The 26,888-nt window shown below is 33.7% G+C and overlaps 1 protein-coding gene across 1 annotated transcript in view; it reads right to left on the reverse strand.

Annotated features, from left to right (window-relative positions):
• Positions 1 to 4,836: 4,836 nt before the first annotated feature.
• Positions 4,837 to 26,888, reverse strand: part of NEGR1 (neuronal growth regulator 1) — an 804,297-nt gene continuing 782,245 nt past the window's right edge. Inside the window, exon 7 of the mRNA XM_079129310.1 lies at positions 4,837 to 12,965. Within this exon, the coding sequence (XP_078985436.1) occupies positions 12,841 to 12,965 (125 nt within the window). The 3' untranslated portion in view covers positions 4,837 to 12,840. The remainder of the gene's footprint in view (positions 12,966 to 26,888) is intronic.

Below are 26,888 nucleotides of genomic sequence, written 5' to 3' on the forward strand. Positions count from 1 at the left end.
CACAGAAACCAAGTGTACAAAGTGTTTCAGGGAAGAACAAGAAATCTATTCACCTTGTCAACTAATGCTGATGGGTCAAGTAAAACAAGGACTGAGAAAATACAATTTGATTTAGCAATGTGGAGATTAGTGATGACACTGAGTTTTACCAAAGTGATGGGGACAGGAACATGATTGGAGTGGATTCAACAAGGACTAGAAGAAAGAAATAGTTGGAGGCAGTGGATATCAACTTTGCATTTGGTGGTACAAATGGTAGTGTTTTGACCATAAATTAAAATGAAATTGCAGTTTCTTGACATACATTGCTCCAAATGAGGACTCAAACTCATGTTTATCAAATATTTATTGCAGTTCACAATCAGCACGAAACTGTCACATTGTAAGATCAAGCTTCAATGTCACCTCTTCTGTGAAATTTTTCCTGCCTCCTTCAGACAGTTAAGCACTATTTTCTATGCTCCCTAAACACTTCATAAATACATTTGCAAAGCTACATTGTGTTGTAATCATTTATTTATGGTCTTTCTCTTCCATTATATTCTGAGTCTCTCATCCTAATGTAGCAGCACAGTGTTCAGTAAAAGTTTGCATTCCAAAATAGTTGGTGATTGAGTGAATGGATGAAGCCAGTCTAAATGATATAAGGCAATGCCAAAAAAGAAATATCAAGTATTATAGATTACAGGTAAATGTAGGGTCCTTATTTACTTTCCCCAAGATCAAAAGTCTGGTACTTTAAGGAAATAAGGGTATCTATTTCTCTGAATGTAGCCAAGCATTTTCCCTTTGACTCGAAATAAAAGATCTACAAGATCATATGGCAGAAATGTGCTATTCAGTGTGGCATGCTTTTATATTATTTTGTTTGTTTTAGGTTACCAATTTTTTAAACTCTTTTTTTCTCACTATCACATTATTCAGATTAACTCAGTATCTTCATGGGTGATAATGGGGGAATTTAGTAAAGTTTTCCCCTTTTTATCTGAGACAGACTCTGGAATTTGGTTCAGAGTTTTTGAATATCTCCTTTTCCTTAGAGCTTATCTGTGCTCAAATTAACATTACTATAATTTCAATGTAAAGCAGAGACCATTAATCTGATTTGGAATACTGTGCTGTTCTATAAAGCTACTTTCCTAAGGGTGATTAGTTTTTATATTAATTTTTAATATGACTTTTTAATAGTGTTCTCACACATATGATTGTGTTAGAGGCACTGAGTTATAGTATAAGAAAAGTATCTACTAAATCTAAAATATTAAGTGTGCCCTGAAATTCTTTTATGCAGCTCTACACTTCAAGCAATTATTATGGGAGCCAGACCACTCCTAAGAAAATTCTTTCTAAAACTATGTAGTATAGTAAGGGTATAGTTTCAGCATACTATGCTGCATCTATCTTAAATAACTTAAGAAATATTGTGAGAGGGAAAATTTCTGTTGCCCTTAAAAAGTAAACCTAAAACAAAATAAATGTTTGGACACTTTCTCTCTATTAAGAAATGCTGATCTTGAGGGGGAAAGTGTCTAAATGTCTGCCTGTGTATCTATCATCTATTATCTTTTTCAATTGAAGCCTCAGTCTTTACAAATACTAACTTTAGAATTTCTATCAATTCTGCTATGCTCTTCAAGACTACATCAAATAACATAACATTCTGATGTACGGTTCAATATATTTATTTTACTGAGAAAAGAAATTGGATGTAGAAGATATTAAATACATAGACATAATTAAATGTTTTATAGATTATAGTTAAAACAGAAAAATGCTACCGAATTAGCATAAAAGCAGATGAGTAATGGCTTTCCATGTACAATCTATTACAAATTCACCTTACAGGGATTTGTAGTGAATAACTTTCATATTTTGTCTAAATATACCAAGAAACTCTTACTGTTTAAAATATTGCCTATGAATGAATCTTGTTGGAAGAAAGGGCTGCATCTCCTGCTTCTAAAACTCAGGTAGCAGAGATACTTTCTGCACCTGGTAGCTTAATTCTTGGTTTATAAACTTAGGTTTGGGCAACTGCTCAAGATTTGAATCATGGGGAATGAATCAGATAAGGGAACAGTCTACTGTATCTCAGAGTAACAGCAGTAGAACTGAGATTCAATGTAGGTGATGCAGTGGGCCCCCTCCTCCACCAAAGAGTCATAATTAAGCTTCTCCAGAGACCCTCACCATAATTGTTCTTATTAACAAAATATCAGCAAAAATTTCTGCAAAGAACTCAATGTGGCTTAAAGCTTCCTATTTTCTGTGAGGTTAAGTTGCTCTGTCTTACATGAACTAAATTTGCCCTCTCACCTGATGTTGTACAAGAATTGTTACTTCTGCTTTCTGTGGTAAAGACTTGTGAAACCTCTGTCTAGCCTAAAAATACGGGACAAAGAGTAACTGTTAAGTACCCACTCACTGACATGTAACCCCCACTCCACTGAGTATAAAATTTAAAGAATTTCTAGACTCAAGGTCCAGATATTTTTAGGCTACAATCGCTCTGTACTCCTGCAGCTAATAAACTGCTTCCTGCTAACTCCTTTGGTGCCCAGTCTCATCTTTTCTATGTCCATGGAAACTGTAGGAGAGGAAAATTTCTTTCTCCTATTTGTCTTCTAAGTTTTCTGGTTGGGGTCCTATACACTAGAATGACAAAAGAAAAATCAACAAGATTTATATTTATATATTATATTTATATTTTAAATTTATATTTAGTATAAATTGTTATGTGATAAGAGAAGCTTCCTTAGGAAATGAAGACCTGAATGTTTTTATACTAGGTTGACAGAGAGTAGTATGGAAAACATGGTGGGAGAAAAGAGTATGAGCTAAGGGGGTCAACTTGGGGAAATTTTGCAAGGTCCATTCCATCAGATTCTTCTTGACTTTCTTTCGTTTCTAGAAATAAGGATGCTTCTTTCCTCTGGGTATAAAAAGGTGGCTCTCGGAAGAGGTCTTATGACCTGATTTAGGGGAGAGGAGAGAGGTCAGTGAATTCTTCTGGCACCTGTGATTTCTCAAGTTCCTTCAGCTTAATATCAATATGCTTAAAATCACATTTTGAGGTCATATGTTGTGAACCCCATCAATGTGACATCCTTACCTGCCCTTCTGGCATGACCTTAGCTGTATGTTTGACTATCTATTGTCTATTTTGTGTCTCGGTGCCAATCTACGATCTAAGTTTTCATCATTCTAAGAACTACCCTAGAACCTTCCAATGAATTTCTTTTCTGCTCACCTCAGCCAGTTTGTTTCTGTTGTTTGCAACCAAAACTAATAGACTATGACACACAGTCACTTACATCACAGTTCATGAAACACCAAGATCCTTTAAAATAAATTTTTATTTTTATTTACTTTTGAAAAATATTTTTCAATGTTTCTGGCAGCCTCAAGATATAGCCGTTAAATTCTCAAGAATTTGGGGATTTTTTTTTCCAAACATCATCAAGAGTTTATACCTGACAATTACAGAAGTTCTGACTCTCCATTTGTACTGCCCGTATTTATAAAGTGGTGACCTATTCAAACTCAGATTTTGTTTCTTATTAAGCAATTCCAGTAATTCATTGACTATCAATGTCACAGAGAAATGAAAGTTTTGTTCCTTTTATGTTGTGTGATGCAATGGAATATTGTCATATTTTCTCAAGAAAAGGATCTGATATCTCTTATTAAAATCTAATTTTACATGAACAATAATCGAACTTTAAAGAAACAAGGAATGACAAAAAGGAAAATACAGACTAGCAACCTTTATTTATATTACTATATTTACTAATTATAAATGTGGAAAGTGAAGTTGTATAGCTAAGAGAAGTCATTGCAAGATAAACCCAGCCAGTAGGAAGTACATCCCCCCCAATCTCACTCCATACACAGTCTTTTTCCAGCAACAGTTTTAGGGATATACATTTTCAGTAACTACTTTTCCAGGAGAAAACATATGTCAATTTGTCTCTGTGTCTCTGTCTCTGACTCTTTCTCTCCTTCCTCCCTCCCTGCTGATATCTCTCCCCAACTTTTCCTACTTTCCCTCCTTTTTTTTCTTCATTTTCTTTTCTCTCTCAGTCTTAAGGCAAAGCTTGGCGTCTTAGAAAACAGATTAGAGAAATGGATGCTTTTATTTTCCTTCAATTTGATAACAGTCTTCTAAACATCTTGATTAACTCTACCATACAATTTCTTTCAGATAGTTCTTCAAAGATCAGTTGAATCAGACTTTTTGTCTTGAGGAATGAATGAATGAGTGAGAGATGAACTCCACATGAACAGTTCAAGTTATCTGACAAAAACAGTTAAATGTCTTTTCAGTCTAAATTTTATTTTAAAATATCAGAATCAGGAGATGACAAATTCTTCCTGAAATGATAACATTCTGAGAATGTACCTCAACATGAAAATGGAGACCATTATATAAGTTCCTATGTTACTTCATAAAAGATCAACATGTGTCATATACAAACCATAAAGCTTTGTTAATGCATTGTAAAAACTGAATTGCGAGAAAATGAGAATTTTTGAGCACACATACTAGTTTGTATATTAAAAACTTGGAAATATGTATTTCCAGGAAAAAAAAAAAACTTAAAAAAGTTTAAAAAAGAAACCAAACCCAGTCTTCATCCTGTCAACATTTAAAGGTATTAGACAGTAAGACTCTCAAAACATAAATAGTTGTCTACCAACAGGAAGGACATATTTCCAGAGACAAATTTTATTCCAAATTTTTAAAAAATCTGCTTTTCACCATGTTAGTATTTAAAGCAGGTGCCATCTTCTGATTAATTAAATCACAAGATGTTCCTTATGCTAAAATCTTGCAAATGAAACTTAAACAGAAACTGTGGTTGTACTGTTGTCACTTTTTCTCCTTTTTTTTTTTTTTTTACCTTTAAATTATCCAGAATACCACATGGACAGCTTGCAAGCTTATTTTCCAGATCACTGATAGCAATGCAATTCTGTGTTTGCGTCTGAGTATGTGTTTTGTTTCGAAAAAGATATCAGCTTGAAGCAGTTTCAAATCTCTGGCAACAATTTCTTAAGGAGTATGTCAAAAATGAGCTGTTGACCACATTTTTGCCAGGTCACTTGTCAAATGCATGGTTGGGGGATGTCAAGTTTTTGGGTAATCCCCATCCATATTGATGAAACTACTTAGGAGCTATGTAAGAGTTCTATGGGTACTATTCAGTGTTTCAGAACTATCAAGAAACATTTTTTATTTATTGTTAACATATTATAGTCTTCAAGGAATATTTTATAAGTCCTTTTAAAAATACTTGTACCCCACTTTTCTCAGGGAATTCCATGTTCTTTGAGTGCTTGTTTAAAACCACAATTCAAAACTGCAGGAGGCATAAGTCAACTGTGGCTTAAAGTTAACTTTTTTTAATGTAAAAATATCAAAATGAATGAAGAAATTAGCAAATTCAAATTTCCACCCCAAAACATTCCAATGCTTTTAAAATTCACTTGAAATAAGAAGGAAAACCACCTACTTTAACATTTTAAAGCTTTAATAGCCTAATGAACCACACCACCTCCTGTAGTTCCTTCCAAACCAAAATTTGCACTAGGATTGGGCTGATCAGAATTAAGTGGAAGCAGACCACTCAGCTCTTGCAATGGCTTCTTGCAAATTTCTGACCATTGTCATTGTATGTGGTTGATAAAATGTTACTATCTCAATTGTTAATTCATTTTTCTTATTAATATAAAATGCCTGTTATATTACAAAGTTATTTCTTGTAATAAGTGTCCCAAATATGTTAGTTTTTCAACAGAGTATCTTGAAGTGAGATACTTATTATAATGGTTCATTTCTACATGTCCCAGACTATGAAGTGATAGTTTGTGAGAAGAAGAGGGGAAATGAATAATTAGAAGAGAAAGAATATGTAATATTAGATATGTAGATATATTGGGAACTTTCTTCATTAAAGTAGATAATGTATTAAGGATGCTCAAAGTAATAGCAATTTGTTTAATCTAACTGCCCTCAAAATTTTTACATATCATTATTTTAGGGGAATTTTTTTTTCCCCCAGTACTGAAGATTGAACTCTATGCAGGCATTCCTACCCCTTGAGTTACATCCTCAACCCCAGGAAAAATTTCTGCTGCAATGAAAAAACATACATTATGTAGAGACACCATTTTAGGTTACTTGATTCTGATTTTATGGGGCTCTGTACTTTCAATTGCATTTCATCTCTTTTCAACTTGTAGATAAGTGACACTAAGACAAAATATTTCTTTTCTGTATATATGGAAATAAATTCTTTTGTACAAAGATTCAACCGAATTCTTTATTCTGGAAGAAGTCAGTTTTGCTTCCTTTGCCTGTTAATTTTATTATTCTTGATCTATAAATGCATACGCTCTTAAATTGTCCTGGTTTGTAACATCTTACATTAGCTCTTTCATTAATGAATTAATGTACCCATTTTATAAGGATATGTAAGTCATGATTTCCACATTCTTCAAACTAAAAGGTGATGACTAAAGGATTTGCAATATATTTATATTTTAACAAAAATATAAATGTATTTCTTGATTGCATATAATTTAGTTTCTAGAATTAGGATTGCCCTCTTGTTAGACTCAACACAAACAGATGTATATATAATTAGTATTTTGATATAAATTGGCAACATTAGTAAGGTTAAAAACCAGTATTATATTAGGAATTCTAAAAAATGTATATGTGTATTCTGAGTTATATTTCCCCAACAATTCTGTTGATTTTGTCAATGGAGGAATAGTCTTAATGGATTATCCAAAACCTGGCAGGTCTTTTGTAAAATGCCATATAGAAAGAAGATATGTGTGATTATGACAAGATTCTCCATTTGGTATGAAAAGTCTACTACAACTAAGAGCTTTGTGTCAGAAGCCAATTGCATTGTACATTCCATACTCTGAAAGTTTTACATGAGATGTGCCATCAGATTTGCCTTTAAACCTCATGCCCTCTGAAGGCATTAGAATATGGAAGCTCATAACATATTTGATTTCATGGATTCACAGCTGGAGAGTAATGTGCCTCAGAATGAACCATGCCTTGAATTTCACCCATATCTGATTTACTATATATTCCAAAATAGAGTGTAAAGACTTAACCTCTACATTTATTTTTGTAATATTCATGTTCTGCAAGATTTTCTCTGAAAATTAACAATTATTAATCTTGTGGAAATCAAACATGTTATGTGCTTCCATATTCCAATTCCATATTCCAAATATAAATATACAGAGGGCTGTGAAGAAGCAACGCTATCATATCCTTTTCCTATTCCTAAGAAGGCTAATGGTGGTAGAAACCAGTTGGTAGGATTGGCTTAAACATTTGGCTCAAGTACTCTACTTAGTAAAAGTGTAATCTCCAGCAAGTGATTAAAATTTTCTGAATCTTATTTTTGTCATCTATGTGTGACAATAGTATTTTCTACTTATTTTGAAGTATTATGGGAGCCAAAGCAGCAATGTCTGCTAAAGTGTCTTGCCATTATAAAATGAAAGGTGCAAGAGCTGTGATCCCTCGGGGTAACTCCAGTTGCCCATCTGTCTCTGAGGTGGAGCACATCTTTTGGACATAAGGCTGTGGGAAAATTTGGTCTAGCCTTAGGATGACTGTGGCTGAAGCTTCTAGAGAACGCGGTGAAATGATTTCTCTCTTGTTCTCTCCAGAAAGGCTGGGAAATATTTATTTGATTTGCTTGTTGGTTTGTTCTCCTTCCACTAAAGATACCAATTTATAAATATTTTCTCTAAGCTTGAAATCACTTGATAGAAGTACATGTGATTATGAAGGCATTTGCTTAGGAAATTCGGTGGGAGTGAGTGTAAAGACTGTGGTTCTTGGATCAAATCCCCTCCCCCACTTTTTGGCATTAGCGCTCATACCCAGGGGTGCTCTTCCACTGAGCAACATTCCCAGTACTTTTTATTTATTTATTTTTAAGCGGTGTCTTGCTAAATTGCCAAGGTCTCACTAAGTTATTGAGGGTGTCTTGAACTTACCATCCTCCTGCCTCAGCCTCCAGAGTCACTGGGATTATAGGCATGCACAACCAGGTCTGGCTCAAATTCTCTTATCGTGAATGAATCATTCTTGGGAAATTTTTATCCTTAAAATCTTACCTACATTTCTTCTTGACTGGTTAAAGTGAGTAATTATTTTCTGAATAACTGTGTAGTTTTGAAGTGTTTATATTTTGACCTATTACATTCAAAGAAAACCTAACTCTACTTCGTGTGCTAGCTTTCTAGGTCTGCCACTTGATGCTTCTCTGTTTCTATTGTGTAATTGAGTTCAGGACAAAAGTTGAAAGGGCAAGGAATAATGAGGCAGTAGGAAAATCAGACATATTAAATGTGTTTTCACTGCTTGTAGGGGGAGAGGTTTGTTGTGTGTATGGTTTTCTCAGCATAACAGTAACACCCATATTTGAAAACAGCTTAGTAAACCAAGCATGGATCTTTTTCATGGTTTGTTGCATTGTTTCATCAATCACATTGTTCCCATTTATTTGATTACTATAAATGGACAGATATGGGAAAGAGGGCTCATTTGGAATGGACTCCCGTTTGCATATTATAATACTTACACACTAAGGGTGCTCAGCCAAATCACGTGTTTTGTTGGAAGGCAAGATATTTTCAAAAAAATTGTATCAAAATGCCTAAGCTCACTGTTATTTTATACCCAGCTCTCTTAAGAAATTACACTTTGGCTTCTATAAGCATTTGAGTTTTCATTTGCTTAACTTATAAGACTGTCAGGAATTTATCATCGGTCTCTGTAGCTAACTCTGCTGCATTTCAGCAAATAAAAGTTCTAAATAATTAAAATAAGTAAAATATCTCCAGAAAAATTATTTCTAAACTAGATGTGGTGCAGCTTGTTAAACCTTCTGGGAATCAGTAATTGACAGAAAAACCATGTGGAGGTGTTTGAAATTATAGCATCAAAATTTTTCAACCAGTATTGCTTTGCAGCACCAGAAGGATGGAAATATGATACAATGAATGAAGCAGAAAAATGAAGGCGGGACTAGAAGCATGTTTAAATTATTATTTCTTCCATTTTTTTCTTAAACTAATAGTTTTTAAATGAGTCAAATACATATTTAATTGATAAACTGACTTTATATTCACCTATTGGAAACAGTACAACATATTTTACATCAGATTATGAAATATGGATGTTTTACTAAAAGACAGGAAGAGATTTTTTCCAGTCTTTAAAGTAAATACATATTCAAAGAATCTTAAGGCATACCATTTATTCATATTCATATCTATTGAAATACTGTACATCCACATACTTCAATAAATAGTTAAAAACCTGACCTCTTTTTAAATCATTTCTGGATTTCAAAAAACAACTTTTATTGAAAAGATTAAATAGGTAACTTTTGGCTGTGTCACAAAGCTAAGTACAATGGATAAATTAACAATTTTTCAGTAATTTGATCAATATAGATGATTGGCTTTGATAATTCAGCTTTTCAGAGTTTTCTGACTTCACACATAGGGGTATTTATGTATATATATATATATATCTATATATTTTTGTTCTGAATTATTTGGGTAATTTTCTTAGTTCTCCAGTCTACTTTCTAGATATAGCTTAAATGTTATGATGAAGCATTAATTTTCAGTGAAGTTATAAATCCCCCAAAAGTGACTTTATGTTTGAAATTCTCTCGCTCAAATCTTAGTGTCTCAAAAAATCGCACAATGCTATAACTTGGGCAGTACTTTTCATTATATAATTGTTGCATAATAGAAACTTAATGGTGCAACAGGACTTACGTGTTGAATGAGATCATTGTAAAACACATTACACCACTTGCATTTAAACTGAAAATGCAAATGAAAAAGCTAACTACCCTAACATTCTGCTTCTTGCCTCCCTCTCATCCATCCTTTCTCCTTTCATCCTGTCCTCTTTTCCCTCTTTCTGTCCTTCCTTTTTACTACTTCCTTTGTCTTCACCTCCTTTTCTGTCTTTATCTTTTTTCTCAACTGCTCTTTATTTTCCTTTCTTCTTTCTTTGACAAAAATTTAGGGGCAACAAAAGGAATCCCACAAATGGAACTTGTGGAAAACACAATGCCGAAAGGAATAGCTTAAGAAATTATTTTAGATTGAAAGATAAATCAATTTTATAAAACTGCTATTCTGAAATTGCAACAATCTTGTACAGTCAGGACTGATAAAATGGAATAATCAGACATTTCATATGTCCATAAATGTAAAATCATCTACTTGAACATTATATGCAATACATTCACACAAAAAAGCAAATACTGTAGCCTTATTTGAACAATATTGAACTCATAAATACTCATGATTTCACTCTGTCCAGGGGCCTAAGGACTAGGAATGCTGCTGTGATACAGAAAAACATAGTGAATACCTCCTCTATTTAAAAATGTCACTCAAGAAAGTCTCTTCTAACATAAAGGCAAATACATATAGCTACTGAGCTATGACTGTACTTCTGTCACATTCTATGGGAAAAACACCAGACTCCACAAATTCGGAATCATGACAACACTTTGAACTAATTATTTGGTTCATCCATAGTTTATACCTCAATTTACCTCACATTAACCCTACAAACCTTACAAAGAGGAGGTATTTTTAACTCTAGGAAAACGGTCACTGTATAATACGCATTCTTGATCTGTTTCTTTCTCCCAAACAATGTACAGATGGTTAACACTTTTGTGGTAGCACCACTATTTCTAGTAAGTAGATTATTATGGAGTGTGCCACTTTAAAGCTGCAATACAAAAAAAGTATTTTTTTAGTTTACTCACCAATTTTACAAATAATATTTTTAAAAGCAAATAAATAATACATTTAAAGACTATATTTTTAAAGCCAATTTTTAATATATCAGTCAAAATGTCATAAATTTATTACAACTAGTAAATTTAAGAGCATTATGCCATATTATTGCCATTTTGTGGGAAGACTATATTTATGCCTCCTTATTTATGAGTCATCTTTCAAATTAAAGTAGATTTATGGCATAGTTTGTCTTTGAATTTTACTTGGAAAAAAATCACAATTTTCAAGTTATCACTTTTAGGGCAAAATATTAGCAATCTTAAATATGTGTGACCTCTAAATTTTCTTGTATCTAATCTTGGTAGTAGCATGTGGGTTGTTGGTATGATTTGTAAAAGATGACTATTTGTAGAAATGTAGGTGTGCTGAAATTGGCAACTTCATCAAACCTGTAAAATGGCTTTCAAGGCTGTGGTCTTTCTTTGGTAAAGAGTAAAACCATCAGCCTATTCCTGTAATATAATAGTTAGACTCACAGAATTTTCCTTCAAAAATGTAGTTTTAATTCTTTAAGTAGAAAAAAATGAATACTCACAGTAATTGAATAATTAATACATCTTAAGTTATTCTCATCACTGGTGTCTGTCTTCATTTGATCATATCTTACATATATCATGTAAGAAGAAATAAAGCATGGTAATTTTTTTGGCTTCACTTGTTTGAACTTAAATGTTTATAAAGAAAGATTTTATTGACGAATTATTTACTTTAGGGATTGATCTGCTGCATACTAATATAGAATATTTGATATAAAATATTTTGGAACATTTTTTAATGTAACATGCATTCCAGATTATCAACTGAGTGATGTTTTCAGACAGAAAATATGCAAAATACTCCTGTCTGCCGGAGCACTGTTTCTGTCATACTAACTTACCTATCACAAAACCAAATTAGTTTTGAGTGCTTACCAACTCATGTAATATTAGGTGATAGGACTTTGTGTTCTCTCTGACAAACCATCTTAAAAATTTAGGCTTGAAATAGTGAAAGAAAAAAGATACTGTCTTGCTCAGCAATCCCTTGAGTGGACTGTGTTGTCATTTTAAAGGGAACTATTTCCCACAGTAGATCTAACATTTAGCTTCAACTAAAGAAATCATACAGTACATTTACTGTTCTATGTGATTAAATTGTTTTTCATTCCAAGAACGGAGTTATTGTGGGGCAAAACTCTCAAACCCCACTGATAATGAAGGAATACAATCCAATAACTCCTTTGTTCTTTGGAGATAGGGTATAGTTTAACTTTATCATTGTGGTTTATTTTTCCTTACAAATTGTAGGATTTAGCAAAATGTTTTATATTAGTTGGAGACAAAGAGAAAAATATTTCATGAAGGCACACCCATGCTGAACTTACAGGAAAGAGAAGCAGAGCTGCACAGCCAGTTATATTACAAGGCTCATTCCTGAAACCTGAATATCATGCGAGCAGAAAAATCTAGATATGTGTTATATTTTGAAGAAATGATCTGAAGGCAATATTATTTGCTTTTTTATCAAAAAAGAAAAAAAAATGTGTCTTTGTAAATGTAGATTGACTCTTATTGAAACAGGGAACTGAATGCTGTATTGCAGCCTTAAAGAATCACATGTTCACTGCAATATTCGTTTTTGTAAACTACAGCCTGCAACCTAGCAGACCATGACTGAATGCTTTTGAAAAGTTGTAGATTACAAACATGAAATCACAATTAATATCCTCTAAAAGTAATTTCAGAGCTTTCACGTCTTAAAAAAAGGACAATGTGTACTGCTTCACAAGGTAATGTAGCTAATCAAAAAAGAGTAGAATTAAAGTATTTACATAATGAGCAATTCTACAGAAGGCGATCATCCCCATGTAAGCACTGCTGATTATATCCCACGCTGCTTTTAACAAACTGTACCAGATTGGATCCAGCCATCAGCACTTTCAGAGAATCCTTAAAAGCCTTTTATGGGTCTTTAAATTTATTGTAGAATGGCATTCTTCAGGTAGAATATGCTGGTGAAAGAGGACAGTGTCAACACAAGGTACCAGCAGGAGAAAAGAACGTCAGCGCTCCCGGTAATTCCATACTGGGCTGTACTTGGAGCTGGAAAGAAATGGAAAAGATTAAATCAAAATCTAATTTGTGCCTCTCAGGATCTTGACAATAATCAAAAGACAGCCAGGTATACTGGGGAGAGCATTGGCTTTGGGGTCAGACAGAATTAGGTTCACATCTGATTCTGCTCTATGAGAATGTTTGGTCTATTTGACTAACCTCTCTAAGCTTCAGTTTTCTCAAGGGCAAAATAGAAATAACAGAAATAATATAATCTACCTGGCACAGCTGTGGTGACAATTGGAGATGAAGCACATACAATACACTGTACAGGGCTAGACACATGCTAAGTATTCAATAAACAATCACTAACATCTTATTCCTCTTATATGTATTGTAAATATTTGCAGTTGTGGGTAATATTCATTCATGCATATATTTGTAAATATTTCTTATCAGTCAAATACTGTGTTAAGTGCTAGAAAAACAAAAAAGAGGTTCTTTCTCCCAAGGACTGTTTTTATATGTGTTTGGGGAAAGGAATGCATACAATTATAATACAATCCTAGGAATATTAGAATTGCATGTGCAAACTGCAGTGACATGAAAAATTGTGCCTTTAAATCTGCCTGTACAAGAGGGGGATGATTTAACAGTTTTACCAAAGAGAGCTGCCATTTGAATAGAGGAAATAACACCTCCAAAAGTATGAGGAAAGGAGAGATCAGACATACTTCTAGGATCTAAAAGTAGATTAGTCATGTTGGACCGTGAAGTTTGAGGCCTGAAGTGGAGGGAATTGAAATTGGAGCTCTAGGCAAGTAGAATGACCTTGATTGTAATGAAAAGAGTTTTAGTTTCTAATCTAAAGGAGAATTTGAAGAATTTGGAGTGGCTGAATATATAACCACATTCATCATTAGAAAGATCACAGTATTATATACGAAGAAGTTCATGCGGTACTTAGCTAACAGTTATGTTGAATTTTCACCCAAGCCCTAAATATTCATCCAGTCTGGGATATGGTTGTAATCTATGGAGGGGATTATATTTCACTTCACAAGGGGGTAGCTGCCTCCTGTATGTGGTTACTGTGCTGCAGAAATTGAATGGTGGGTGTATGCATGCTCAGAATTGTTCAAGACTGAGTTTTGTTTACCACAATAATAATAATAGTAATAACAAAAATTCCATGCACATATTTTAACTACCTTTTGTTAATGGAACCTAGAATTCAAGCACTATTTCCTAGTTGAAATTGAATAATGTAATAAAGAATATACTATTCTATCCCTTAATCCATAACTCAAATCAAGGAGCAGTTTTAGTTGCTATGGGTTTGAATTACCAGTGGGTAGTTTTTAATGGAACTTTCATAAATGACTGTATTGGTATGTCAGAAGAAGAACAAATTGTGTTGTTTATACTTCTAAGAAATTAAAGGGAGGAAAGATACATTGGCCCCTGCCAGTAGGAAGATTTCTTGACAATGCAATTGTTGATTCCAGGTGACTAGGATTCCAGTGCTGAAGTTACTGCTTTTCAATAAACAGAGAACCAAATCAACTATTTAAGATGCCAAATCAACTGTTTAATATATCTAAATGCATCATGAATGATTTTTTTTTTTTTAATGAAAGCATGATGAAGACAGTGCACCTATGACTGAACAGATAGCTTTCAAATATCTGAGGTAAGTCTAATTTGAAACCATGGAGCTCCTTATTTTCTCTCAATTTAAGACCTGGAAGAATATTTTTAAAATATAAATGACTACTTAATTGTGTATGACCTTCTCAATAACAGGTGTGTCAGAGTCATCTTTTAAGAATCTGAGTGTAACCAAACTGGTGTAAAAAAAGAAACAATAATAAACCAATAAAGTGGTTTAATAAATAAGAAAGATTTTAAAAGCTAAGCATACAAATCAAAGGTAAATTGTTTTTGTTATCACAACAAAGTAAATAGTACCTAATCATGTAGAATATAATAACCCTAAAAATGTATTCATCTTTTGGAGTTCACATTAGGACAATCTTTCCTAAGTCCCAGCTCCTTCTCCCACAAGCTGAGCTGAATACCCCTTTTGTGTCATTAACTATGGTCCCTCTATTATACCACCATTACACTACTTGCAAATGTTTGTCTATGTATCTATTTCTAGATCCAGACCCCTTCTTATTTATCTTTGGTTTCCTGACAGAAAGTTTGGTACATAGTGGATGGGAGATACTTAAGAAATGTCTAAGTGAATGATTCAATGACATAAAAAATTAATTTGCAATTAAAATGTGTATTTCTATCCCACAAAATCAAAACTCTTCTGAAACAGGTCACATGCTTAAAACCTAGAAGACAAATTAAAATATTTTCCCTAACTCATTTAGCAAATTTTTACTGAGCTCAATACCAAGCACCATGTTAAGTGCTGGGAATTCAATGGTTCATAAGACATATAGGGTCTTTTTGTTACTTAATTCTACATACTCCCATATATATTTCTCTTTGTTGTCTACCTTCATGGCCATCTTTTTCCCAAATGTGTCCATCTCTTCTTCTACTCAGTTTACTATCATTTTAAACAGGGCAAAAATATTATGCATGATATATTTTAAAATTAATGATAACTTTACAATTAAAATAGCAAGATTTTAGCATTGATTCACTTTTTAGTTGTTTGTGAACATAATATTATATTAGTCCTAAAGTGAAGCAGGAGCTGGCTGTGGCATTGTTAGCCAGCAATTATTTTAGCTAATGGACTGCAGGATAATTATGAACAATCACTAGGCCACAAAAACAAAGTGCAAAATTAGTCAAGGAAATGTGAGATCAGATACTCAGTGATCAAGTCATAGATCATCACTCATACTCTTGAACTATATACTGAATGTCTTTTATGTGCTGAGAGTTGGATTAAATACACACAAGCAAAGATGAATAAAATCCAATCTTCTCCTTCATAAAGATTTCACTCCAGTAGGGATACAAACAAACAGGCAAATACAGAGCACAGGACATATGCATCTATGATGTAGAATCTTGGGACTGCTAAGAGACTATGGCAGGGCAAGTGTTCAGGCAACAGTTATAAACAAATTGACTCTTTACAGATTTTCCATTCATTACATACAAATCTCATTTTCTAAAATGCTATGTCTTTGTTGGGGTATCCCATAACTGTGTGATTTCATTCTCATAGATTAACATTTATCATATTTGGTTTTTATATGTCTGTGACTGTTGGACTGAACTATTTGGGGATAAGGTCTAAAGGTATTAACATTAAGGGTCTCAGTGGTACTTTGATTTGTTTCACATGTTAAATTCCAATTGAATTTTTGATGTCAAGAAATTAAAGAAAATGACTATTAGCTATTATTAGAAATTAGCTTCAAGATTCTGCTCAAGTATCACCTCCATTAAAAGAAAAAAAAAAATCATTTAGAAAAATCCCATGCTAAATTAAGCACTCTTCTCTTTTCTCCATATGATTTAATAACTCATAAAATCACATTTACACATTTCACCCCAACTAGACCAAACACCTTCCAAAGCTAAGATTTATCTTTTATATTTAAGTACTGACCGCAAAGTCCATAATTTACTAGGTGTTCAGTATTTTTTTTCCAAATAATTATATGATTTACACCTATTGACACTATTATCACCACAAACATAAGGAGACATAAGACCATGATTCCTTTTTATCAGATGAGTATGGTCTTTCCTCTCCCATGTTTTGCTGAATCTTTTCTTTCTACTTTTGGGCTTATTGTTTTTGCTCTTTGACTCAAGCGTCTGCACATAGCACACATTAGATGTGTTAAATGAGTGAGTGAATGAGGAGTATGAGATAATGCTCAAGGGAATGCCTATGGTTTATTAGATGCCATGCTGGGTGGTTTACTTTATTCTGACCTGTGCAGATTAGACTATCTGCTTTCAGCATTTTGAGAAAGAGGACAAATTATAGACAGGTTATAGAGGGGTAGAACATGTATTTTATAACACCATCCTCTCACAGAAGACAGTGAGTGCAAATAAACCAAAGATCCCCAGCTATAGGCATGAAACTTTAGGAAGCATCTGGGATGTGCCTCTCTGTGATTCTCAGATCTCTCATAGGTTCTATGCTATATATTTTGACTATGTGTGAATATTGTACCACTATTATCCTAAGGAAAATTAGGAGGGATGTGTCATGTGATCAGAGAGTAGCAGGGCTATGGTGAGGACTTGGGGTCCATTCTGAGTGAGGCCAGAGGAGAGTCTTACCATTCAATAACTATCACTTGGCTGTTTTGAGGGTAATATGGTGAACTAGAGGAAGAACGAGTAGAATGTTAGTTCGGAACCTTCAGGGATTCCCATCGCCTACCAAGAAAAGCCAGAGATGTGTAGTCCAGAATTCAGAGACCTCTGCTGTCTGTTTATAACCCACTAATCCAAACTCATGCATATGTGTGACTCCAGGCTTACAAGGCATTTTGGAACACCTGGTATTCTACTACCCTATGTCATTTGCACATGCTACATACTTAAGTCTATGTGGTTTTCTTCTTATATCCCTTCTCCACTTATGAAACTCTTACTCATCCTTAAATATCTAAAATATCACTTTTGAGATGGGCATTGTGGCTTGTATCTAATCCCAGTTACTTAGGAGGCTGAGATAGAAGGGTATAAGTTCTAAGCCAATCTGGACAACTTAGGAGAATCTGTCTTGACATCAAAGTCGAAGAGCTGGTGCCCCTGGGTTCAATCCTCAGTATCATAAAATAAACAAATAAAATAAAATAGCCCTTCCTCCATGAGGCCCTCTCCAGTCTCTCTGATAAGAATTATTAGTTTTCTGCTTATACTGACTTCAGAACTGGTTTCTTGTTAACATATAGTTTATAATCTTCCACTGACTATATGCATTTTGAAGTTATGGAACATTTCTCCCAATAATTTGTGTTTGTGTATCTTCTATCAAATGTGTTCAATAGATGTTTATTAAATTAAATATTGGAAAATATTCCTAAGTATACATTTGTGTAATTTGAGAATGATTTGATAATATACCCTATTTCAATAGTCATTTCTATGATTTTTGCCCTTAAGGAAAAAAGGTATGATGAAGAAATTGTTCCATTTCTTTTCCAACACCTATTTAATTGCTTTTGAATAGAAAGAAGAAAAGTTTAAAGAGGGAAAAGAGAAACAATGGGTTAAGAAAGGAAGAAGAGGGGGCTGGGGAGATAGCTCAGTCGGTAAAGTGCTTGCCTTGTAAGCACAAGGCCCTGGGTTCAACACCCCCCCCCAAAAAAAAAAAAAAAAAAAGGAAGAAGAAATCAAAAGAGTGAGAACTTAAAATAAAATAGATGCCCTGCCCTTAAGCAGTGTATTAGTTTCATATTTACCATTTTATATGAGAAAAAAAAAAGGGGGGAATTTTAGAGAAACTGTCTTGTTGCAGTTTGTTGGTCAAAATTTAGTGCTGGCCGTCGTTTTTCCTCGTTTCTTAATATAACTAAGGCATTCTACTTTTTATAATGAAGCATCGTGTTTAATATATGAACTGTGGAAACAGATGACATTGGTTCAAATTCCACCTCCATTGCTTTCTAATTGGACTAAACTGGGCAAGTTTCTTAACTTACTTAATTCAGTATCTTTCTCTGAAAAAGAAGATTAGTGGAATTTCAAGTTTGTGCAAAGATTAAATGAGTTAATGTAAAATAACTAACAAAGCACAAGCACCACTCAGGTATTATGAAAATACTCCTCATTCACTCTTTTATTTAACACATTGAGTGTGAGCTTTGTGCCAGACATTCTGCTCATTGGGCGAAATAGAAATATCCTCTGTCCCCATAGAATTTCCTTTATAGCTTGAGATACTTTGAACGCAACAAGCACTTTTTAACTTCACTTACTTAAACTATACTAATTAAATAAATCAATGTTTCTCTGATCTTACAAAGATCTCCTCCATTCTATCTTAGCAAAGGTAACAGTTATCTGCATTTTCTTAGCTTCTTTGGAAGGATGTATTTTAATGTTAATTACTGTTAGATGATTTGCTAGTCTCTTGTAGTCTCTTCTGTGTCAGGGAACATGACCTCTTCCTCCTCTTCTCCTTCATCTTCTTTTGGCATTTCCACATGCCATTCAGACTGTGGATTTATGACTGAACTAATGCTTGCTGTGGTTTTGGAGGAGTTCTCAGGCATGGAGCAGAAGTGCCCAAGATAGGTGTAGAGTCTAAGCTTTTGGGATTTCTCCCAGTTACCAACAGGAAGATCCAATCTGGGTTTTAACACATATCTTACATCTTGTCTAATTATGATTATCACTCCCAATTACTTACAGCTGCTGCATATTATTTTCAGTCTTGGCAGTTTTCCCTTGTATTGCTCTAGATTTTATTTTTAGGCAAGAGCAAATGTAACTGTGAAATATTTAGTTTTGGTACAATACCAATTACTCGCCTAGGCAATTTCCTTAAATTACACAAGCTTTAACTAAACTAGCTTTGAGTCATATTTTTAAGATTCCTGTCACAATCTTAGGTAAAGTTACTTAAACTACATTAATTCTGCTTCCATAAGACAAAACTGGTCTTAACTCTCTTTCTCCCAAGGAAGCTTCTACCTTAATGGGAAGTGAATGATAATACACCCAAATTAGTTTCATGTAAGAAAGTGATTAAAGTATATTTGAAACAGAAAACACATTACAGTACTAAAAAGTTATGCACCAATGATTCGATCAAATTGGTAGTGTGAAACTATTTCATCACGTAGTATAGAAAGAGTTTACTCAAAAGATAGTTTAATCCTCTTTTTAGCAATATCCATCCCTTGATGCCATCAACAGGTACAGGAAATATACAGAGTGTCATTTAATTCTACCAAAACACTAGGTGGAATTTAGGGGATAAGAACAGCAAATGTGATATTTTGAAACTGAATCTGTAATTTCAATCATGGTATCTGGAGAAAGTAGGCAGGCCTCAGTATAGTGACATAACCTTGTTATTTCTTGTGTAATCACATAACCCAGGTCCTAATATGTGATGTAATGTGTCACAGATAAGGACAGACAAATTGTGCCTTCTCATAAACTACCACACCCATGAGGAACAGTGATGGCCAGGGAGGGGGCTTGGTGTTAATATTGCATGCTGCTGTACTCTCAGATTGTCTTCTTCTCCTAGATTTTGGGGTTCAGCAACTGTGCCTATTTAGAGCCATTGTTATGTAGTAGAGATAACAGTGTATAAATTTTCAGTTCTTGATTTTACTCAACACACCTTATGCCATACACTATTCCCTAGGAAAACAGATAAACACACCATGGTCTACTTTTACAGAAGTTCTTGATCTGATAAAGACAATTTATGAGCCTCTACCAGAAGTAGCTCCCCTGGTAATTAGGAAAAGAATGTAAGAATTGACTCTGTGACTTCAAATTCCTGTCTGTCAACCTTTCTCCTTCTTTAGGTGGAATCAAGCTAACAAGTGCACATTGGTATACTTAAACTAGAGGTCTAAGGTTATAGAAAAATCTGTATTTGGATACTTAATCAAATGTTTCCAATTTTTATCTTTTTATTTGATCAAAAACTGAATGAGTAGAAATTCCAACACCTTTGGCAAACTGAGCTTTCACAAAGATAAAACATATAAAATAATTATTTTCACAGAAGTTTCTCTTTTTGTATTATAAACAATGAGGAGAATGGGTAGGGAAATTATACCCTCCCATCTCTTTCTGATTAGTAAAATTTTCCTGACAACTCAATCTTAGCAATTACTAGGCCATTTCTCTGAAAGACCAGCACCCTTGAATCCCACTCTGCTTGCTGAATAACCATCTTGCCAAAGTTCATGGCATACCATCAGAACTACCCATCACCCATTTAATAGGAATCTCAAATATCTATCTGTTATTACCAGATTCAGAAATATACCTGTTTGCAGATGAATACCTTTACCTGATAATATCCACATGAAACTCTTCAAGATCATTGCCTCTAATTCAAGATATGGAGAGTAAGAAAGCATTCATCCAAATAAAGACAAGTTTGTTGTCTTTTTCTGTCCTAGTAGTTGAAATAGACTCAGACCTCCAATTGTTCCTCAATATCTTCTAAATGTGTTGTATTCTTTGTTTCTATAAAATTAGAAGTAATTTACTTAAATATACTGTTGTTTCTGTTTTTAGGTGTGTTGTCAATACACTTGTCAGTTTTGTAAAGTTCTAAAGGACCCCTTAAACTTGGCATCATTCAGTTGTCCATCCCTGGTTATTTTGCAAATGGGTTTCTATATAAGCATTCTTACATGTATTAGAGTTTGTCTGTCTCTGTATGTAGGTTTGTGTATGTACGCATGTTTTAAAAACAGGTTTGTGTGTGAAATATTTATACACAAAAAGTATACAAATCAGCTTTGCTAAATAGATTTTAGTTTGGGCCTTTAAGCATCATCTGGTTTGAAGAAAACAGGGCTTTATAGAAATAAAAATAGAAACCCAGCTGTGTTCTTAAGGTCACTAATAGTCACTGTCATTAACTGTATCTTTAACTGTGACACTTAGAGTATGGTAAAAATTAAAAAAAATAGGAGAAATTGCAAACCAGAAAACATTTCTGTAAGTTGAAGGATCTCTTAAGATTCTATATATGTGGTTATGTGGATGTGAAATTATTTAAGTTTTTATATGGATCTCTAAACTTGGTGCTTTAATGATCACATTGTCTTGTTTATTAAATTTTATTCTTCACATATTTTATGTGGGGAAGTTTACCCCAAACTAGCTTGTTTTCTGTTCTCCTGCAATGTTGTTCTTTTAGCATTAAGGATCAAGAATTTCATAGGCTTGTTTATCTTTTCCAGTTCAGGGAATATTCCATTTACCATCAAAATTTCTTTGTTTCTTTTGTTTTTAGCTTTTCAAATGTGACTAAAAGCTAGTGATTGGCCCTATAGTTCAGATTTTCTTGCTTTGTTCTACTCCTATGCTCTTACTGATTTTTGGTTACTCAAACTGTCATTGTATTTTGGCTATTAAAAAAGCCTTAATATAATCCAAATGACTTTATATGGAATTTGACTCCTCTGTATATTTTTCTGAAACTACCTTTCCAGCCCTGTCAATGTCTATTCTCCACCACATTCGGCACAAATCATATTAGGGGGAAAGTTCTCTGTTCTCAGGACATGGCTAGGTCTTTGCTCACAGTGCCTTCATCTGAGAGGGCTTTCTGTGTCTCTATGGTTTCTGTGGTTGAAAGAGTACCCATCTCTGGTGCAATCTGCTCACAAAGTTAGGATCTATCAGGACTCTTAGGGGGTCTTCAGCTTTACAGACAAGGAGAGAAAGCTGGTGGGGATTGAGTGTTGTGCTTCTATTAGCTGCAAAAATAAGACCAGAATTCAGATATGCTGATTCTCTGTGCATCCACTTCTATGTAGTTTCCCTGAATTACTATGTACATAACTCCAGTTGAAATTAATCTGTTAGTTCCTCTTTTCTTCCATAGCCATTTACTTTGACCTATACTTTATTACTGTCATGTTCATCTCCTTTATTAGAGTAGAGTCCAAGTTTCTTGAAAGCAAGGATCATATTTAATTTACTTTTGTATCACTCATAACATTTGATCAAAGGTAGTGCTATCAAATATTTATTATATAGCATCAAATTGTAGAAATTGTAGCATTTATTATATAGCATCAAATTGTAGAAATGGTTTTAATTTCCATATTTTAATGAGACTTTACTATAAATCAAAAAAGAAAAAAAGGGAAAAAGAAAGGCACACTCTAAGGCAGATGATATCATTAGTCAATAATTCAGGACTTAGAAACATTGACTTCCATTGTAGAGTACATTGGTTCCATCTTATCGAAAAGGAGAGTTTTGTCTTCTTCATTGTCTCTAAACACTTGATATGGTAAACACACAATTATACATACACAGAGACATACTTCCACATGCACACACACACACACAACTCCCACGCACCCAAGATAACTGCAGTCATTTTCATCTATGACTTCTATTTGAATGTATTAGTGATGAATGGAGACTGTATTGCTTACAATTAACTATACCATTTGCTAATCTAGCCCGTCTGTTTTCTCAGCTAAAAAAGGAGATGCAATTTTCTTCTTCATGGTGTTTTGATAAGCAAATGAGAAAGCTAAATAAAGTGCTCAGTACGAAGTTGATTTTAGTGTTCAATAAATAATGACTTTAAAATGTGTTAATATTTATATAAGAAGTACCAGGGTAAGTAAGCCCCTTTCTTGACCCAAGATGAAATATCCAGTTTTTGAAATGAGGTACCACAAAGTTCCATAAATTTGAGGCAATAACACTCCTACCACATCCACAGAACACATAATACTTGAGAATCTACACATGCCAAGTACCTACTATTCCCAGTTTACTGTTGTATGTGGTGGGATGCAGCTTTTGTACATAATTCTTCTAAGTAGAACATAATATCCCAAATAAACTATACCCTATAACTCCTTGGGTTTGAAATACATGTTCCTTCTACTCAGATTCACCTTCTATTACTCCTTCCCCATTCTCTAGCCTGTATCCAACATGCTTTGACTTCTCCTTAACAACCTAGTTCAGGGTTCCCTCTAGGATCACCTCACTGCTCCCTCCCTGGAGGCCCAGGGCAGCTCACTGTCTGTCATGGCCTTGCTCAAACTTGCTTCCTCCCTTGAGGATAGATTCCTAAAGTACAGGGATCATGATTCTTGATCTTTTTCATCTTTCTTTCGTCTCCTTTCCTCTTCCCCAGTGACTAGCACAGTGACTGCATATAAGAAGGACTTAATAAATATCTACTCTTTTATCGCTACATGAGATAAATTTGAAAAATATACTGGTTTTATACACGGCTTGTGTCTTGTCTTACATCCTTTCATTACCTTATTACTTTAGCTGTTGCCATGACAACCAGTTGTGTGCAGAGCAAACAATTCTGAGGTAGATTTCATGTGGCTCTTCAGAGGGTCCCCAGTAGAACAGAGCCTCGTTACCCACAGCAAGGACCAGCTCAACAAGACATTCTTGGACTGGATTTATTCCTTTCCTATTTTGTTTGGCTCAATTGCCCACCAGGGTTCCCTGAAATTCCTTTCCCAAATAATCATTTATAAGCGAGTCACTCATTTTTGGGGAACCCAGACAAAGACAACAATATTGAATGAAGAAGAGAAAACAATGGATTATAAATACAGGGTCTAGTGCAACTTCATGTCCTCCCAAATTCTTGGTGTTTTGCACATAGTAGGTACACAACAAGTTAATGTAGGGTAAACAAACCAATGAAAAGTAAAACAACTTTCAAATCTCTTTACCACTACTCTTCTTTGCTTATTATAATTTTCTGTTTCATCTCTTTATGAGGTCCGCATTCATAATATTGTTAGTAGGCACATTCTCTTAGTAATGAAAAAGGAGTCTTAAAATCTTAATTAAATCTGGTATTTTTTTTTTTCCTCAAAGACTTTGTCCCAGGAATATCACCCACTGTTTTACACTATCATCATTTTGGTTTTTGCTATACCAGCAAAATTATCTAATGAAAGTCCTGTCTCCTGTTGTATTTCTTAAATATTTAACAGACACTCATGGTTCTTATATTTTTATTATAACTTCAACTATATATTCCCCTCTCCCCTAAAATCTTGAAATGCTTCTTTATTCAGACTTTATTTCTGCCTAAGTTGATCCAGCTCACAAATGGAAAAATATGAGAAATCCTATCATTATGGGAGGAATTTGGAATAATATACGCAAAAATAAAAAGAAGGGTCCAAAGGATAACAAGAAAAAAGATTAAATATGCATAGTGAATTCAGCATTAAACACTCTCTAATCTAATTTTTTAAGATGTTTAGTAAGTTCCTTTAAAAATATAGATAATAAATTGCTCATAATTTCTTCAGACCCTATTCAAGATATTAAAAAGAAAGGGTAACATTTTTAGAGACCTTACATTGAAACACGCTTACTCTGAATGATTGTTGGGATATACAAATTTAATCACTTATGTTAGTGTTTGACTGTAACAGAAACAGCACTTCCTGCATTAATTCATGTTTCAGTCCATCAATGTTAAGTTTTATATCCATGATTTGTTTAATTATAAAACACTAGGGAAAGGCTTGTCATTTTGTAAGTCAAAACCTTTATTTTATTGAGAGCTGCCTTTAATTTACTAGAATTTTTAATTATTCTTAGTCTGAATATATACTTTAAAACCTAAAACTGGAAAATTGTTCTTTTGAACTTCAGTCAGAAAATCATAACTTAGGAGTAACTGACTTCATACCAGTAATCATTTATTCAATAAGTATTTATTGAGCACCTACTCTGTGTTAGGCTTTGTGCTTGGTGCTGAGTAGGCAAAGATGAACAAGATCCAGTTCTTGGCTTTAAGGAATTTATAGTCAATTTGAGATAAAACATTCCGCTGTAGAAAAAAAGGGATGATTTTCACCAAATCATGTATTATTCGAGTTCCAGGATGAAAAGAAACTTCGAAGGACTCCGTTCTCCTTTGTGAAAGTAAAACCTAAATTGGAAATTCAGTTAGAGAAAGACGTTCTGGGCTCATGTCATTTTAAAGTCCATAAACTGGAAACTGGAGAGTGAAGAACTGTGCAGAGAAGTAATGCAAGTGTCCAGGCTTTGAGTTCAGCCCGGCATATGGCACTGCCCGTACTAATTTATTTAGCATCTTGTTTCTGGCTTTCATAACCCTCTCACTGCTCATTAATATTAAATGCAGCAAGTATAATCTTGGAATATTTCTAAATCTAATATAATCAAGAGAATTTCATAGTCTAGTAAATTATCCAACAAGTTAGTCACTTCTTTAATTAGGGATTTCAACCAATAAAATACAAAATGAGTTTGTTCTGTATATATATGCTAGAAGTGATATAATTGCATTTTGAAGTATCAAATGTTGAAAATAATTTCAAAGATCTATAGTCAATGTCTGTTTTATTTACTTCTCTCTAATATATTCAACTTGGACTTTTTCAGTGCCTCAAGCCTATGAAACTCATACTAAATATTTTTGATCAAATATTGGTGATAGTTGAATAACTATTATATTGGAAATGTGTTATGAATGTTTAATCTAGATGTACAGGAAGAACATTGCCTAGAATCAAAACAATAGGCATCTGTAAAATTCTGCTATCTGTCTAGACTCTTGGTTGATTCTCCATTTCTCAAAGGTACACATGAAATCAGAAAATCAGCATTCAGAGCATCTTTGCATAAAATACAGTTTTGTTTTGTTTTGTATTTTCCAGTGAAGTTGCAGCTTCAGTTTATTATTCATGCTTGAGGTCAGGACTTGAAAAATGGAAAAGGGATTAAGGGAACCATATATTCTTAGAAAGCAAAGCTATAGTTTAGAAACAATAAATGTGTCAATTTGGTTTTACTGCAGTAACTTTTCTCCCTCCTAGTATACCAATATCTAAGAGTAATTGCTAATGAAATCAGAAAGCCACATTTAAGTACATATGTTCTAATATACATTTTCCATTTCACACTAAATTGAAGTATAATCACAATTAGTAGGGATATTTGGCATCATTCTCCTTGACAAAAAGAATACCTAAAATTGCCTGTATGTAAGTTAATGTACAAGATTTAAAGAAAACAATCATATATTTTGGTGGTTTCTTAGAAACATGTCATTCTAAAATGGTTTGAACTACATAATTGCACTTGGGTGATATTTTTAATTATAACATTAGAAAAATGATATATTTTTCTCTCTTTCCCCAAAAAAGGGAAATTAAATGCTAATTTCTCATTGTTACTGTGCTGAAGATAAAAAGAATAAGAGGGATGTAATAAGCCCTGTGTATTTTCCTACAGATCTTCTGAGAATCTCTTCTTAAAGAAAGCTGTTTTTTGTTT

The sequence above is a fragment of the Sciurus vulgaris genome (assembly GCF_902686455.1).
Source record: "Sciurus vulgaris genome assembly, chromosome: 1".
NCBI classification, from domain to species: Eukaryota; Metazoa; Chordata; class Mammalia; order Rodentia; family Sciuridae; genus Sciurus; species Sciurus vulgaris.